This window comes from Sinocyclocheilus grahami, unplaced genomic scaffold (genome assembly GCF_001515645.1).
Source record: "Sinocyclocheilus grahami isolate Dianchi unplaced genomic scaffold, SAMN03320097.WGS_v1.1 scaffold2097.1, whole genome shotgun sequence".
In the NCBI taxonomy this organism is placed as follows: Eukaryota; Metazoa; Chordata; class Actinopteri; order Cypriniformes; family Cyprinidae; genus Sinocyclocheilus; species Sinocyclocheilus grahami.
Genome location: NW_015507276.1, coordinates 71,254 through 89,114, shown reverse-complemented (window position 1 = coordinate 89,114; position 17,861 = coordinate 71,254). Strand labels below are relative to the sequence as shown.

Below are 17,861 nucleotides of genomic sequence, written 5' to 3'. Positions count from 1 at the left end.
CTTGTTTTTATGGCTTTTCGTGTTTTCAGTGTTATAACCTCGGGGGTGCTATTACACATCTTCTGAACGAGGACTAAACCTTCCGAACAAAAACACACGTGAACAGGACGGAGAAACGAGCGATCTCTTAAGTAAACAGATGCATATGAAAAATAATGCGATCATCAGCAATAGACAGCATATAAATGAAAACTGCATAATGTTACAGAGTAAAATGTTGATCCAGGAAGTGGTATATGTCTGAGCAAGCTTTGGAGGTATTGATGGAAGCGATTTATGCTTTGATAATTGTACTGAATATTATCCAGATGTAGTTTTTGAAGAAAATTCGATTTTCTCACCTTTTTGCTCAAAATTATGCATTTTTTTATGAAACCTACCTATATTCAAGTGTTGATAAAAAAAAGAATGCTTTAAGCTAGAATTAAACAGATTTTTTTGTTTGTTTAAAAGTAGAGGCTCTGATCTTTATTTTGGTGTATTGCATTTTCAAATATTCATACAGCAAAAAATACTGGAGGCCATCAAATCTGAGTGAAAATCATCAAAATCGCTGGCGGTGGCTGGCAACTTTTTTCAGAAATGCTGGCGGGGAAAGAGTTAAAGGCATTAAAAATGCTATCATTGTGTTAAAATACTTAGTTTTGTCTAATTATTTTCGTTGAGATTTTTTTTAACACTACAGTAAAAGAATTTGAATGAAATCAAAGTGTTAAAACAGTTTTGTCTAATTATTTACGTAAAAAAATGAGAATAAGAATTCGAAGGGAATCAGTAAAATGCGAATTTAATTAATTTGTTAAAATATGACTCCATGTGTGTACATACGGTTTGATCAGTTGTTTTCTTCATTGTGTCAGTGTGTCTAAGCAGCAGGCCATCATGCCCGGTCAGTCCTATGAGCTGGAAGACGGGACCAGCAGCTTCAAAGACTTTCACGGGAGCAGAAATAACCGTTTCTCCTCTCCAGAGCAGGCAGCAAAGAACCGCATTCAGCATCCCAGCAACGTCCTACACTTCTTCAACGCAGCACCCGAGGCTTCACCAGACTCCTTTACCAGGGTCAGTTCACATTACAGGAAGTCAGGACCTTTCTTGTCACATAATGTTATTCGATGTGTACATTTACAACCTTCATCTGTTTTCAGGTCTGTGAAGAACTTGGGGTAAAGAGCCCTTCCAATGTCAAACTTTTTGCAGCTAAAGGTGTGTGAAAACGTACTGTCTTTAACTGATGTGTGGTAAATAACGGCATAGAAAGCCAAACTCAGCATGAAATAATTTAAAGTGTGCCCTATTAACTGGTAATGTCATCCATACTCCTTCATTATTGTAATGTGTCCAGTGCCTCTTTTTCTTTAATGAATAGGTTCCACATCAGAGAGGAGTTCGTCAGGGCTTCTGGACTGGGAGTCTGTTAATGACGCCATGGAAGCTCTTGCTATGATGAACCATTACCAGATGAAAAACCCCAGTAAGTGACTTCATCATCTGTTTTAGATTTTGTTGACATTAATTGGTTGTGTCAGGGTTTCCAACAAAATTAAAGTGAATTTAATAAATAAAAAGGTATGCATGTATGTATTTGGCTGCTAGGGGTGGGCAATATGACCCAAATTTTGCTAGTTAAATTTCATGGTATGAGAAATTGATATCACTGTAACTATATATATATATATATATTAGTTATTTTAATTTTGTCATTAAAAATAAGAACAAAAGCAATTTACAAATACAATAGAACAAAGATACTAATGAAACATTTTTCAGATACAGTAGGTTTTATTCAGTGTGATGTAAGAAATAATATAGAAGTTGAATAATCAAGTGTAAACCTAAAACGCTGTATAGTCTTCACTGTATGAATCACATATAAATTGATTCTTATTAAAGATACAAATTTAGTCGAGCAGTGAGTGATTTTTCTCGTTTTTTTGTTGTTTGATTAATATTCATGACACAGACAGCAGCATTTAAATTAGGCTGCTGTCCCTTTTAAGACCGAATGCACCGATCCAATATACAGAGAAATGTTTTTTACCCAGCTGTTTACTTTTACTTAAGACATAACCTACTGTGTTCACGTGAAGACTGCACATTTTGACATCTGTGTCTATTTGCCCGTTCAAACACAATAAGCTGCAAAAGAGAACTGAATTCGTGATGGCGTGATGTCAAATACGCCATTTTACTGGACAGTTGTAATTTGCAACAGTAATGTGTATATCTCTGTTCTTACTTTTCCCAGCGCACACAGCTTTAATGCTAGAAAATGTGGACTTATCCTTTGCTTTTCTGTTTCTCTCTGCAGGTGGCCCATACCCATATACACTCAAGCTGTGCTTCTCTACTGCACAGCATGCAAACTGAACAGCATCATCGTCATCGCTCACCCCATCACTTCACCTTCCTGATACTTTATTGTCCTTAATGGCTCATTTGTGTGAGTGGGTGTGCAGACGTGTTGAGTTAATCTTATGTTGATTGAGCCGCAACCCAAGCTGAGAGTAAAACTGACTGAACTCATTGCTTTTAAAGGAAGAGGAGAGTTGAAACGCTTTTGTACCAGTATTTTGGTTTTGTTACTGTTTTGTTCTTTTTTTTTTTGCTTACAATGATTGACTGTTAGCTGTGGGCTCAGCACCTCACTTTTAGAAATGTCACTCTGTAAAGACGATTGCATTTTTTTTTGGACTAAAATAAAAATAGTGATAATGGGTCTCTGTTGTTATTGCTTTTGCAATGTAGCAATTGTGACTCGTGTTTTACAGCAGTTTAAACTTTCTTTCAAAAGCTGCCTGGATGTTAGTGCCCAGTGTATATTTGGAATCTAGAAAATAAAATGTAATCAGTTTAATAAAGAAATAATCTGCGTATTCAAAAATGGCTGTTGCCGCTTGCTGAGAGCATATACCAAGAGTCAAGGAAGTATTAGACCGTTTTAAAATTGTGATTTCCAGGCTTAGAAAATTCAAAAATGTAACTGATATTTCTATAGTCAAGGTAAATTAAATCTGTGCAAGGCCTAGAAACCCAAATAATCCAATGAGATGCTTTTAAATCAAATGAATAAGTTATACAGTAATAAAGAAGGTCATGGAAGTTTCTCATGATCGTTAAATCACGATGCAGACAAAACTATGATGGGCTGATGTCTAGCCAATTGCAGGGGTCATAACATGAAAAGTCAGATTTTAATAACAGCGCACTATAAAATTAGAAAAAAATTCTATACTGTGCCGTTTTATATATTCGTGTCTGTGAATATAATTTGTGTACTCGCAAAATAATACTAAAAGTTAAAAAGCTTCAGTCACAGTTAAGTAAAGGAAGAAACCGAATAAGTGATATTAGTACTAAACAAGAATTATGTATTATATGATTGTACATATAGATTTTTCACATTTTAAAATCCCTCTGCCTTGTGCTTCTTAAAATGTAATAGCAAGTAAATTACGAGCAGAACACTATCATTTTGCATTTCATTGTTGAAAATATCGTATACGAACTATAAAATTAGTATTAAAAATATAATAGTAATAGTAAGTTTTATTTAAAGGTGCAGTGTGTAAATTTGAGCGGCATCTAGCGGTCAGATTGCGAATTGCAACCAATGCCCACCCCTCCTTTTAGAGAAGCTACGGTGGCCGATACAGGACTCGTCGGTAAAGAGCAGAGAGCAATGAGATTTCTTTACTAAGGTAAATTAATGTATTATATTTACTTCATTATTTAATAAATCGATGTTATTGCGAATATGAATGTACTTGTTCGTCATTGTGTCAGTGTTTTATTCACAAGAACAACAAAGTGACGAAACGCGCTGTGTAGAGCAGTTTGTCCGTTTAGGGCTACTGTAGAAACATGGCGGCGACTTCCATGTAAGGGGACCCGCGGTGTATGTAGATATAAATTGCTCAATCTAAGGTAATAAAAACATAACGGTTCATTAACTCTTTATACACCTCTGAAAACATAGTTGTGTATATTATATCGCGATGTAAATATTACACATTGCACCTTTAAGTGAAGATAAACGGCATATTCCGGAAGTACAGCATGCGCATGAGCGGATGTCAAACGTTATGATGTAATACGCGAGAAAGTTCCCCGGATTATAAATACAGTGCGGAGGTCAGTAGCGCACTGACAGGATAGTACTATTAAAACTACAGAAGTTTTTGCGAGTCTCGGATCTTTTTCTGGAGTTAGTCATAAAAAAGCAAGATGCCAAGAGGAAGCCGAAGCAGAAGTTCGAGGATGAGTCCTCCAAGGTGCGTTAAGACTGATTATCATGCGCTGTGTGGCAGTGCTAGTCACGCGGCAGTTACGTTAACGTGCTTAACCAACCGTTGAAATCAGGAACAAACTTCTTTACCAACACTGACGGCTACAGCTTCAGAAGACAGAGTCTGTTACTGTCTCTTTAAGCGTGTTAGTTATCAGCAATAGTGATGGTGATTGTAGAGGACATACATAGCCTACATTTACACGAACATGAGTGTGTATAGGCGGCTCTGGATAATATTTGTTTACAATATCAAATCTAATACAATCTGTAACACTGTTAATTATTCTCTGCTCTGAAATGTTTCTTTAAGCAGTATTCGGTGTAAAACAGACGCGTACTTGCAAGCGAAAGCTTGGGCTTTGTGTAGAAATGCACTGTTTTATAATTCTAGAATTCTTTGAAAGTGTATTAAATTATTTTAGTTTGAATTTTTTTTATTTGTAAAACTTCCAGGCTTTAGTTACATTTAGAAAAAATTATTCAGGCTTTCAAATATTAATATTGAACATTAGATGAGAAGAAAATTGTATCTAAAAAAAAAAAAGAAATTAACAGGCATCAGTAAATATTTATTAATTGTTGAGTAATAAATGTACAATATCTACTGACAAATAAAAAAAATCAATAATAATATTTCATCGAAAACCTATACTGTACCCATATGTGACCCTGGACCACAAAACCTTAAAAAGTCTTGCCGTCAATTTTTCGAAACTGAGATTTATACATAAGCTGAATAAATAAGCTTTCATTGATGTATGGTTTGTTAGGATCAGACAATATTTGGTCGAGATACAACTATCTGGAATCTGAGGGTGCAAAAAAATCTAAATATTGAGAAAATCATCTTTAAAGTTGTCCAAATGAAGTTCTTGGCAATGCATATTACTAATCAAAAATGAAGTTTTAATATATTTACAGTTGGACATTTACAAAATATCTTCACGGAACATCATCTTTACTTAATATCCTAATGATTTTTGTCATAAAAGAAAAATCGATAATTTTGACCCATACAGTGTATTGTTGGCTATTGCTACAAATATACCCCAGCGACTTAAGACTGCTTTTGTGCTCCAGGTTCACATGTGTATTGTGTATCAGTCACTATTTGTCCTGTATAGCAACCACCTAGAACACCCTAGCAACCATATAGGAACAACAGTCATAAAAAAACCATCAAAATCTGTCATGGAAATTCATTAGCGTGTGAACCTTGTATTAAGAGATCTTACTGTACAGGTAGATGATGGTGTGTTTTCACTCTAGTTACTCCTCCCCATCACCTCCACCAATGGCTAGAGCAGCTCCTCCACGCTCATACGCCCCAGCGCCCGCGTCTCCTCCACCATCGGCGGTGGCGGCTCCTGCTGCTGCTCCCCGTCAGCCGGGGATGTTCGCTCAGATGGCCTCCACCGCGGCGGGCGTTGCGGTCGGCTCTGCTGTCGGACACACGATAGGTCACGCTATGACCGGCGGCTTCAGCGGAGGTGGACACTCAGAGGCTGCCAGGCCTGATGTCACCTATCAGGTAAACACAAAGCCAAACTACCTGTTTGAATAGTTACGCTCAGCTCTCCCTTGAGAAAAGGTCGTACACTATTGCAACTTGTCACAGAAATAATGTACTTTAGAACTGCAAACTGATGTTTTTGGACACTTCATTGTTTTAATTAGCATTTTAAAAGTAGGATTTAGGTACTTCTTCATATGTCATTACACAATTCCTTCTATTGTCTTCTATGGAGATATTGTACTGCTAAATGTACTGACAAGCATTTAAGGTAAAGTATACTTTAATGTCATTTCTATTGACCTACAGAAGGTTCAAACGCTCACTCATGCTCCAGAAGGAAAAAAACGATGCATTAAGGGCCAGGGGGTGTAAACTTTTGAACAGAATGAAGATGTGTACATTATCATTTTCCCTAAATATCAGTTTTATCATTTTTTTTATTTAGTACTGCCCTTCAGAAGTTACAGAAGATACTTGCATGTTTCCCAGACAAAATAAGTTAAATTTACCCTGATCTTCAAAGCTCTTAATGCATGATTTTTCCTTCTGAAGCATCAGTGAGCGCTTGAACCTTCTGTAAAAGTTGCATACGAGTCCCTCGGCTGTCCTCAGTGTGAAAAGATGGATCTCAAAATCATACAGTCATTGTTGGAAAGGGTTCAAATACACTAAAATGCTGGAAAATCAAAGAATTTGTGAGACTTGAAGGATTTTTCTGAAGAACAGCAGGCAGTTTAACGGTTCAGGACAAACAAGGGACTCATGAACAACTATCACTAAACAAAAAAAGTACAGCTGTGGGTCGTTCAGGTAACAACACAGTTTTAAGAATCTTTTGAATGGGTTCATTTTTATAAATGTAACTATTATTTTCTCTTGTGGACTATATGTAAACATCTTTTATGTGAAATAACTTATTCAGGTCAGTACTAAATAAACAATAACATGCATTTTGTATGATCTTATTTTGGTAAAATTAACATTTTGCCGATTTGAGTTCAATTGTATGTCGTATCTAAATATATTTGAAGTTTAGTACATTTCAGATATGTTAACTGAAAAAGTAATAACGTTAGTTACAATTATTAGCTTAGTATGTTGTTGGTCAACAAATCAAAATAAGTGTATGACATGAAATGTAATGTAAATTGTAATTACAAAGTTTTTTTATGTGCACTTTTTAAAGCTGTACTTAAGTGTGTTAGTCTCTCTTTAACAGGATAGTTCACCCAAAAATGTAAATGTGATGTTTATCTGCTTAGGGCATCCAAGATGTAGGTGACTTAGTTTCTTCAGTAGAACACAAACAAAGATTTTTAAGTCAAACCGTTGCAGTCTGTCAGTCTTATAATGGAAGTGAATGGGAATCACGGCTTTGACATGAAACATACACAAACAAAACCAAATTAAACCCTGCGGCTCGTGACGATACATTAATGTGTGAAGACACGAAATGATCGGTCTGTGCAAGAAACTGAACAGTATTTATATCGTTTTTTACCTCTGATTCACCGCAATGTCCGAACTGTCCTGAGGGACCAAAAAGCTACGCTCAAACACACCGCACAGTCTACAGCCGACGGCAAACTAACACGTGCGTTCTGCGCATGCGTGAGAGGAATTAACTGTCTATATCAGCAGCTATCAATAGTATATATTCGGCATTCAAAAGGAGAAACCGAAACAAAGATATACAAGATAAACGCAGATATACGAAACGTAAACAAAGCAGCGCTTGCTTACCATTTTGAATATCAGTAACGTTGATAACTTTGAATATCAGTAACGTTGATAACTTTAATCATTTTAAGCGGCTCATGTTGTTATGAAAACATTCATGTATTAGAATGATTGGGAAAGATCACGTAACATTTAAACAGCCTTCTGTCTGTACCGCCTTCATTTACTTGCTTGTTTTCATCACTTTCACTTTAATTCTCGGGCACTGAATCGTTCGTTAAACTGAACATCCAATCAGAGCTCTCACTCGCGCCGACGGCAAACTGCCGCCGACGTGAGCCCGATGAGAGCCGACGAGTGGAACACACCAAACAAACTAGCCCGACCGTCGCTCGACGTCGGCCCAACATTGGCTTGGTGTGTCCCGGCCTTAAGTCTGCGATCCGCCGTAAAGCAAGAAGAAGAAGAAGATGCGTCACGCGTCGGCTGTTGCGAAATTGCTCGGGACAGTTCGGACATTGCGGTGAATCAGAGGTAAAAAACGATATAAATACTGTTCAGTTTCTTGCACAGACCGATCGTTTCGTGTCTTTACACATAAATATATCATCACGAGCCGCAGGGTTTAATTTGGTTTTGTTTGTGTATGTTTTTTTGACTCTCAAAGCCGTGATTCCCATTCACTTCCATTATAAGACTGACAGACTGCAACGGTTTGAGTTAAAAATCTTTGTTTGTGTTCTACTGAAGAAACAAAGTCACTACATCTTGAATGCCTCTTAGTTGCATATAATAATGCTTAATTTGTTGTTATTTCTAAAGTAAGTACATGTAATTTGCAACAAGGACACCGTAAAATACCAAATATACTTCTAAGAAGGGAAGTACACTACAAGTGCACATTCAGTACATTTAAGCACGTATTAGTACAGTCTCTCAAAATGTTTTTTTAAATCCTTATATAGACATTTTGTCTGACAAACATCATGTCCAGCCATGCGTTAGTAATTATGTTCATCTTTTAAATCTGGTTGATCTTGCTAAATGGTTTTAGAATTTCTGCTTTCAAATAACAATATAATCCTGAAAGCTTCTTTATCCTAAACATTCCCACAGGAGCCCTACCAGGCTCAGCCCATGTACCAGCAGCAGCAGCCATCCATGTACCAGCAGCAGGAGCAGAGTCCCTGTGCATATGAGCTAAAGCAGTTCATTGAATGCGCTCAGACACAGAGCGACTTCAAACTCTGTGAGGGCTTCAGCGAAGTACTGAAACAATGTAAATTCTCCAATGGTATGTACACAGATGTTGTTAGTGGCACCAGTTTGCAAAATTGTATAATTAAGTCTAGTCTATTTATTTATATAGCACACTTAAAAACAACAGACGTTGGCCAAAGTGCTTTACATATCAAACATAAGGCATACATTCTAAAAATTGTAAAACAATCACAAAATTACATAAAATTAATTACAATCAAATTCAAGAGAGAAGTGATAAGTCTTTAAATGAAGAACTCAGAGGGCCAAACAGTATCACTTCAGTCATAGATTCATTCAGGTAAAGAAAATTTGCTGCCATCCACTCCTTAATATCATTAAAACATGCAAAGAGAGACTGTAAGGCTGAATTATCCCCCATTTTTATAGACCAATAAAGCTGTGTATCATTAAAATAAAGATGATGATAATATACATTATGTTTCTGACAGATATCAGCCATAGGAAGCATGTAAATAGAAAATAAGGCTGGACCCAGTATTGATCCTTGCGGAACCCCACACTTCATTTGAGCATAAGAGGATGTAAAATTTCCTAAATCAACAGAAAAAGTTCTTCCAGAGAGATATGAACTAAACCAGTTAAGAGCAATACCTTGGATCCCAGCCCACAGTCTTAAGCGCTCCATCAGTATTTCATGTATTATAGTGTCAAATGCAGCTGTCAAATCAAGTAAAACCAAAACTGTACACTTTCCCGAATTGACAGCCAAAAACAGATCATTAGACACTTTGAGAAGGCCCGACTCTGCTGAGCCCTAAATCTTGATTGGAACTTATCAAAAATACCATTTCCATTTAAATTAATAGAAAGCTGTTGAAAGACAACCCTCTCTAGAATTTTTGACAGGAAAGACAGTTTTGAAATTGGCCGGTAGTTCTTTAAATCAGATGAATCCAAATTGGATGCAGGATGGCACAACACCACTCCATAAACTGGAGTTCACAATTGACAAAAAAATCTAGACCAGGGTTCCTCAAATCTTGCCCTGGAGGTCCAATGCGCTGAAGAGTTTTGCTCCAACCCTGATCAAACTCACCTACCTGTGATTTTCTAATGATCCTGAAGACATTGATTTAGCATGCTCAGGTGTGTTTGATTAGGGTTAGAGCTAAACTCTACAGGAAAGTGGATCTCGTGGGCCAGATTTGAGGATCCCTGATCTAGGCCAGCCACGTCCAATTCCTGAACAAGGAGACGTGGAGGAACAATGTCCAAAGAACACTGAGTGGGCTTTATATGGCAGACTAAGTCCACCAAATCAGATAATGAAATCAGTTTAAACTCACTTAATGTACTAATGAGGGTGGGATGATATAATCAAGGATAAAGTCTGGAGGTAGAATACTAGCTCTAAGAATATCGGTTTTGTTAATAAAAAACCTCTAAAAACTTTTCACACATTAAGTGATATCAAGACCAGTAGCTATATCAGGATTTAAAACTGAATCTATTGTTTTGAATAACGCTTTATGATTATTAGGAATCTTTCTTATGAGATCAGAGAAATATTTGATCTTTGTAGCTTTAACTGCTTTCTGATACTTAATCATAGCCTCTTTCAGTATATCATAAGATACCTGCAGCTTATCTTTCTTCCATTTCCTCTCTGCTTTCCTCCACAATTGTCGGAGGCAGCGAGTATCATTATTCAGCCATGGCTGTGGTTTGGCTTTCGGACCTTGGATTTTAAAAGCAGCGCACAAATGGAATGGAATTAAACATTGACACTGAGTCATTTATACCTGGACCAAAAGACTGGGGCAGAGCTGGAAATAAAATATAAGCCTTTGAAAATTCACTGGCCGTTGAAGATTTCTAAGAACGAACATACCGTCCTTACAATTGAAAAAGGAACTAGAAACTGAAATACTAAAAAACCACTGGATTATGATCCGAAAAACAAGCATCCTCAGTATCTACATTCAAACCCGAAACACCCAGGGATGGTATCAAATCCAAAGTATGACCAAGTATATGGGTAGGACTTGAGACAAATTGGGTGAGTCAATGAGATGTAGAAACTCCTTCACCATAGGCTCTTTGGGACAACAGATATGCAAATTAAAATCACCAAGTATTAAAATCCTCTCCAAACTCGTTACAATTGCAGTTGGAAACTGAAAATTCATGAATAAACAGTTTGTTATATTTCGGTGGTCTATATATTAGTGCACAAGAAACTGGACCATTTAAATCTAATTTAATGGCCCCACTTTATATTAAGTGGCCTTAACTACTATGTACTTACATCAAAAATTAAGTACAATGTACTTATATTGTTCATATTGTATTGCAAAACACTTTTGCTGCTATTGAGGTGGGATACAGGTAAGGTTAGGGTCAGGTTTGGTGGTATGGGTAGGTTCAAGGGTGGGTTAGGGATGGGTCAGCTGTGTAATTATAAATGTAATTACATGCAGGTATTTTTAAAATATAAGTACAATGTAAAAACATGTATGCACACAATAAGTGCATTGTACCAAATTACTATTTAAAATGTAAGTACATAGTTTTTAAGGCCACTTAATATAAAGTGGGTCCAATTTAACTAACTGCAACTCAAAACTAGAATAATCATGTACTGCTAATAAATGACATTTTAGACTGCTAAGTTTATTTATAGTTTTTGAGTGCAATGCAGAAGTTTTATAATATGATGAATGGAGCACCTATTTGTCTAATGTATACTAGTTTTTTAGTCAATTATATGTGAATAATTGAATGCTAATCATTTTATTTATTTGCTATCAGACTGAAGTAATAGTAAGGCATTTATTATTAGAAATCAACTGAAACTCGTTTATCACTGGATATATCATAGACCGTAAAAAAAAGATGGACGACGTGTCTCCTATTCTTTCCACTATAGAAAAGTGAAGCCAAAGCATCTCAGTATGGCCGCCACTATCTTGAGTTAATGACGTCATTTGGAGCCAGAGTCTGCGCAGTAGAGATTAGTTTGGAGCCAGAGTCTGCGCAGTAGAGATTTGTTTGGAGCCAGAGTCTGCGTAGTAGTATCGCGGTATCAAACTCTCGCCCAAACTCCCGCAGACCCACTCAACCATAACGACACGCCCCATTTTTATAGCATCAAATTACTAGCTAAAAATGTAAACTTATCACACAAACTAACAATTTAACATATATCAGCGTGATAACAGCTACCTTAAATGACCATCTTTCGAAAAAATTGTATTGGAAGCGTAATTAATTTTTTTATTTTGATTCAAGTCCCATTCGTTTACATAAAGAGGGCGGGATTTATGACCTGTACTGCAGCCAGCCACCAGGGGGCGATCAAAGAGCCCGCTTCACTTTTCAGGACGTGTGAGGCACACCTGGGATATATTAAACAATGTTTGCATTTTTTTAGCTTGATCAGAGTAAAGTGTTAAATGGCACTGTCTGGTGGTTCATTAAAGAATAGCTGCAAAAAACAGAATTACTTTGCTGTGTGTTCAACAGTAATCAACAGTGTTTCCTAACTATATAATGTATTGTTCACATTAATAACATTATTAATAGTTCTGGTAACATGGATTCTCATCTTGATGTTGTTACAGCAGTATATTTTAAATCGTTTAACTCCTGTAAACTGCTGAACAATAGCTTAACAAATGGTTAATACCGAAACCTTTTAAAATAAAGGTAGTTTAAAGGGATATTTCACCCAAAAATCATCATTTACTCACCCTCATGTCACGCCAAGCCTGTAGGACTCTTGTTCATCTTTTCGTTAAACAAGCCTAAATTAAACCAGTTCATCATATAAAGCGAATGAGTCTATTCAGAAAATCTGTATGTAATATGGATTTGTTTTAAGATCGCTTTATGAACTTACTGAAGCATCAAAGTGGTAGTTGTGTAAGCGGTCAATGGAGAGACCGAAATGTCTCTGATTTCAATCAAAATATCTTCATTTGTGTTCTGAACATGAATGAAAGTCTTATGGGTTGGGAACGACGTTAGTCGTAAATGATTTTCCGTTTAACGTGAACCATTATATTTATTCATTATGTTTTCTCTTGTTGCAATATATGGTGAATGCGACATCATTTTGTAGATTATGTAGTGGACTTGCTTACATCAGTTCGCTTCAACAACATTCCTTTGCTGTATTTTTTCCATTATCATAGTTTTCCAATGGATATGGGTTGTATTGTTCTAAAGTACTTAAAAGATTGATTTATCCCCCCCCCCCCCCCCCCCTTCCTCCTACAGGACTGTCATGAGGTTTGGATTGGAGACATAAACACAACTATTCCATAGCCATTCACCGTCTGCTTGCTTCTGGAAAATGATTCCTCTAAAACAAAATGCATCTCAATCAGATATCAGGGCCTATGTGAGAAATAAAAGTAGAAATGCTGTGTATCATATGTAATGCATAGTATTTATATATCTGGTGTAGATAACAGCAACTTTCTGATTTTTTTTTCTGCTCGAGTTACTGTAGAAGAGATCAGTGTGTGTTTCTCTGCAGGAGAATTTGTGATATTATTAAAAATGTTTCATTCAAATGATGTGAATAAAAGGATCAGAAACATTCAAGTGCTCTTTGCTTGTCATTTTTACCCACGGTGTCTATTCAGATATAGCACAGCCTTATGTAAATATAGTCATTTGTGCATTTAGCAGACTCTACAGTCATCTCAACCTCTGTAATGAGTTTAGTAGATGTTAAATCATCTCCCATATATGATAGTAGGCTACATTTAAATAAAAGAATCAGTTGTGAATAAATGATTGTTTTTGTAAGAGTAATTAATTGATACAGAAATGTAAGTGTGAACTGGTTTGCTTCTTATTAGAGTGCATAACCGTAAGTGGTAATACGATATGGGACTGTCCTGTCTTTAATACTGCTTTTTATTTTTGGAGCTTGACATTCAGTTGGCCTTTGGGCGCTGTGTTGTTGAAGGCAGCAGAGCTCTCGCGCTACATGATCGCAGGGAGGCTGGGATAGGGACTGACCGCTGCCTGCACAGATCGACGGAGAGCAACGCTGTTCAACAGGAGGACTACTAGCGAGGTATGTCGAATTTAGTCGCTGTGAATTCCTGATAGTAATGCGCTCGTGTGAGCAGGTTTCCGTCATGCATTTCGCCGCCGTCGTCCATATAATGCTGCAGCCCAGGTTGATGCGGAGCTGCTATAAACACCGCGAGTACATATCCGGGGATTTTGCCAACGCAGAACGCTACGAATAAAAACAGTAACAGACACATAAAACATGCTCATGCTTTCTGAGCCGTACTAAATGAAGCCGGATAATAAGATCACTGTACACTATGTAGCTATAACATGGTATTTACATGATACTCTAAATTCTATGGTTAAAATACATGCTTTTAAAGAGGTCATATGATACTATTTTAAAGATCATTATTTGGTGTAACAGAATATGTTGACATGCTTTAATGTTCAAAAAACACATTATTTTTCAAACACTGTACATTATTGTAGGTCCTCTATGCCCCGCCTCTCTCAAACACTTCGTCCCTCCTTCCGACAAGCGCAGTCTGCTCTGATTGGCCAGCTGACCCGGTGCACTGTGATTGGCCGACATGCGTCTCACTGACATGCTGCTTCAACACTAACTGCGGTTACTGAAACCACGCCTTCTTTCTTTGCGTGAACATTTGGGCAGCATTATGCTAATATTTCCACATAGTGATGTAGATATGTGGGGGCGTGTTTAAACGAGGCGTTTTAGGTAGGCGTGGCTGACTTAACTTTTATAAAGAATATCTCTTTGGATTTAAGACTTTAGTCTTTGTAACTTTACAGATCTTCTTTATGCACCAAGAGCTTGTAACACAAAATTGAAATCGCATCATATGACCCCTTTAAAATAGGTTAACATTACAAATAAAATATAGCCTATAATAGAGATATTATAGCCTATAATGAGAACCAGAAATAAAAAGCTTTGTGAATTTAGTATTTTTTCATGTCATGACATTGTTTAGAGCATAAGAAAAAAATTGTAAAATAACATCTTTGAAAAATGATACTTTATTCATAAGTTATGCTATGTCCTCTGTAGAGGACACCAGGACTCAGTTTTTCTAAAAAAATAAAATGACAAGAATAGACATGAAAAGGCAAAAACAATGGGAATTTTTTTTTTAAAATCCCCAATCAATTTTTAGGTTTCAGGATTTTTTTATAAGTAACTTTGTTTAAGGATGGTTCTCAACTATGTTATAAAATATATAACAAAATGATTTGATATACCATTTTGCTTTATGCAATGTGTGTAAAAACTCCATAAACTGGTTTTCCCATTAAGCACAATGTTATCTATACACTGTATCTAATTTGCATATTAAAGTGCTGTTGGGACAGCATGTTGAAAAAAGAAGTGTAATAATGGGATTAGTAATTGGCCAGATTTTCATAATAATATCTAATATTTCATAAGAATATTGATATATAATTTGTTTTCCTAATCAATTCTTTTGTCTCCCAAAATGTATAATAAACATGCTTTTAGTCCTGGTGTCCTCTACAGTGGACATTTCGTCTTCTTATTATAGCTGGCACACCACACTGACACAAAAGCAAGATTTGAAATTTAATGGACTAGCGAAGATATGAATCAGGACAGCACTAAAATAGTTTTGAAAATGAGGAGCATATGTCTCCCATCTTATAACTTAGTTTTCTTTTAAGCATTTGTAAGCAAACTTTGAAATATTCTCAGAAAATCATGAAATATAGTAAAGGGGGTTTACATTTCTTCCATTTGCATGTATGAATGTGGTATTTACAGACCAAAATGACCACTATGTCAGAAAAAAAAGGAAATTCAATGTATTCTCAAAAACGGTATTTTCTAAAACTAAGAGATAAATATTAGCCTATTATTTTTCACTGAAAGCTGATAAATGATAAATCACAGGACAGTGTTGACAATTTTCTGCACTCCTGAATGTTTCAATGTGCATGCGATCTGTACGTTATGTGCGAGCTTGTGTGTGTGCATGCAGTGTAGCAGCACATTAGTTTAGAGCAGAGATTAGCTACCTGTACAATAAACTGTTTCAAATGTGAATTCACGCAGTCAGTTTTGATTGTCCACATGCTACAAACAAACATGCTTGAGATATAACCTCCATCGCCATCATTATAACCATGATCCACATATCTGTCAAACTAGCTAATGATGTTTAATGCTTGAATTCTTGATAAAATGCAGTTATATTATGGGCTGTTGGCATTAATTGTGCTTGTGATAGAGCGGTAGTGGAGCGCTCTCGGAGTGACTGAAAACTACGACGCTCCGACTTTCAAAAAATCCACTCCTCGCTCCAGTCAAAAAACACGCCGCTCACTCTGCCAGGAACGGAAGAGCAAAAAATGTCTTCTGTAAAAATGCCCCTGTGGATATAGTCTAAACAGGAATTTTTATCAAGTCTTTTTAAATTTGGGGCAACAATGTCACCAAATATCTAGCAATGAAAATGCTTAAAAACTCTGTAAATAAATGTCATTGCACTTATTTTCAAATAATCTATTTTAAAAGTGTATTTTACTATCATTTCATTTTTTGTCATCAATTTAATGGATCCTTGAATTAAAGTAATTGCTTAAAAAAAGTAATGACCCCATACATTTTAATGCTACTGTAAATATAATACCAGTCCTCATTATAAACACAAAATAATAATCAACTTCAATAGTCTGTGAAGACAATTAGACTACTTTTTATTTGATGGGGGGCGGTGAGGTACCTGAATAATGGGTAGGGGGCGCTGGCCCAAAAAAGGTTGAGAACCACTGCTCTAAAGAATACCATGGCATATGTCAGAAATTGTATTGCATGGTATTATTATCATGGTGTAGAAAAAAAATCAGTCGGTCGTCCGAAGATGGTCTTCGGGAGGAATTTGCCGCCTTTGTGGAGTGGACTCTGGCGAGAAACGGGTCGCCACTCACCATCGGCCCCGTGGTGGATCTCGCCGGATGCACTTCGGACCCAAAGCCCAGCCCACCATCTCCCCGCGGTACGGAGCATCAGCCAGAGCCCACCGATGATGGAGAGCCATTTCCCGCCGCGATCCTCAAAAATGCCCGCCCTCCCACCCACTCCAGCCTCCTCCTCCGCTGTCAGCTGGCAGCCCCTCTGCTCGCCCTCAGCCTACCATCATTGTGGTGCAAGCCCCGCGGGACTGCCATCCTCCATGGTCGGAGTCTCCCTCACCGCCGACCTCCAAAGCCGGGACTCCGCCTCGGTCCATAGACCCAGTGGCTCACCTCAGCTCCTAGCTCCCTCGCCTCCACCGTCACCCATCAATCCATCAGCTCCACCGGGCTCCCTCGTCCCTCCGGCTCCGCCTTGGTTGGGCGTCGACCCGCCATCGCCTCTGGACTCCTCTCTTCTGGCTGCGCCTTGTCGCACTGTCCCACCGGCTCCGTTGGGCTCCTTCCTCCCGCCAGCTCCACCTTGGTCCTCAGTAGTGCTGTGTTCAAAATATCGATACGACGATGTATCGTCACAGAGATTTGACGATACGCGTATCGAGACAGCTGGCCCTGTATCGATACTGTGGCACGTGTACAGCAGTGGACCACGCTTAATTTTACAATGTTTAAAATTTAGTAGAAAAGTGCGAGGTTTCTAAAAAAGAATGAATAGAGCATCTGTTAATAATCTGGCCGCAGAGGAACACAACGGGGTTGCCTGATATAAAGAGACTTACACTTGCGCAATACAGAAATATCTGCTAAACGTGCTACTTATCTTTGTCAACCTGGCAACCCTGTGCTCACGCGCTCCGGGTCGCCACTCACCATCGGCCCCGTGGTGGATCTCGCCGGATCCACTTCGGACCCAAAGCCCAGCCCACCATCTCCCCGCGGTACGGAGCATCAGCCAGAGCCCACCGATGATGGAGAGCCATTTCCCGCCGCGATCCGCGAGCCAGAGCAAAGCCAAGCGACTGAGCAGAGGATTGCCTCGGATGTTGAGCCTAACCCGTCAGACCAGGTGCGAGAGCCGGTGACAGTGCCCACCACGAGGGAGCAAGCCGTGGACGGTGTGAGTGCGAAGAGGAGCTCCGCCCCCTGCATCATGGCTGAGGG

General features: G+C 37.9%; 2 protein-coding genes across 3 annotated transcripts; both read left to right on the top strand.

Annotated features, from left to right (window-relative positions):
• Positions 1-674: 674 nt before the first annotated feature.
• Positions 675-2,719, top strand: LOC107574033 (heterogeneous nuclear ribonucleoprotein L-like). Its single transcript, XM_016260506.1, has 4 exons — positions 675-1,062; positions 1,149-1,206; positions 1,370-1,474; positions 2,312-2,719. The coding sequence occupies exons 1-4, from the start codon at positions 883-885 to the stop codon at positions 2,368-2,370; spliced, it is 402 nt and encodes a 133-aa protein (XP_016115992.1). The 5' UTR covers positions 675-882; the 3' UTR covers positions 2,371-2,719.
• Positions 2,720-4,058: 1,339 nt separating this feature from the next.
• Positions 4,059-13,312, top strand: LOC107574035 (coiled-coil-helix-coiled-coil-helix domain-containing protein 2-like). 2 transcript variants are annotated; one of them, XM_016260508.1, is made up of 4 exons: positions 4,059-4,274; positions 5,561-5,822; positions 8,604-8,781; positions 9,200-9,731. In XM_016260508.1, the coding sequence occupies exons 1-4, from the start codon at positions 4,228-4,230 to the stop codon at positions 9,232-9,234; spliced, it is 522 nt and encodes a 173-aa protein (XP_016115994.1). In that variant the 5' UTR covers positions 4,059-4,227; the 3' UTR covers positions 9,235-9,731. The 2 variants fall into 2 exon arrangements, with proteins under 2 accessions (XP_016115994.1, XP_016115995.1); XM_016260509.1 differs by lacking the exon at positions 9,200-9,731 and adding an exon at positions 12,993-13,312 and having other exon boundaries at positions 4,062-4,274.
• Positions 13,313-17,861: the final 4,549 nt, after the last annotated feature.

What these genes read in the sequence shown, in the direction of transcription:
- LOC107574033 (XM_016260506.1), top strand. Translation starts at nt 883, where the DNA reads ATGCCCGGTCAGTCCTATGAGCTGGAAGACGGGACCAGCAGCTTCAAA. An exon ending in CAAACTTTTTGCAGCTAAAG is followed by an intron (nt 1,207 to 1,369) that starts GTGTGTGAAAAC and finishes TTTAATGAATAG; the next exon opens with GTTCCACATCAGAGAGGAGT. An exon ending in TTACCAGATGAAAAACCCCA is followed by an intron (nt 1,475 to 2,311) that starts GTAAGTGACTTC and finishes TTCTCTCTGCAG; the next exon opens with GTGGCCCATACCCATATACA.
- LOC107574035 (XM_016260508.1), top strand. Translation starts at nt 4,228, where the DNA reads ATGCCAAGAGGAAGCCGAAGCAGAAGTTCGAGGATGAGTCCTCCAAG. An exon ending in TCGAGGATGAGTCCTCCAAG is followed by an intron (nt 4,275 to 5,560) that starts GTGCGTTAAGAC and finishes TTTTCACTCTAG; the next exon opens with TTACTCCTCCCCATCACCTC. An exon ending in GGCCTGATGTCACCTATCAG is followed by an intron (nt 5,823 to 8,603) that starts GTAAACACAAAG and finishes ACATTCCCACAG; the next exon opens with GAGCCCTACCAGGCTCAGCC.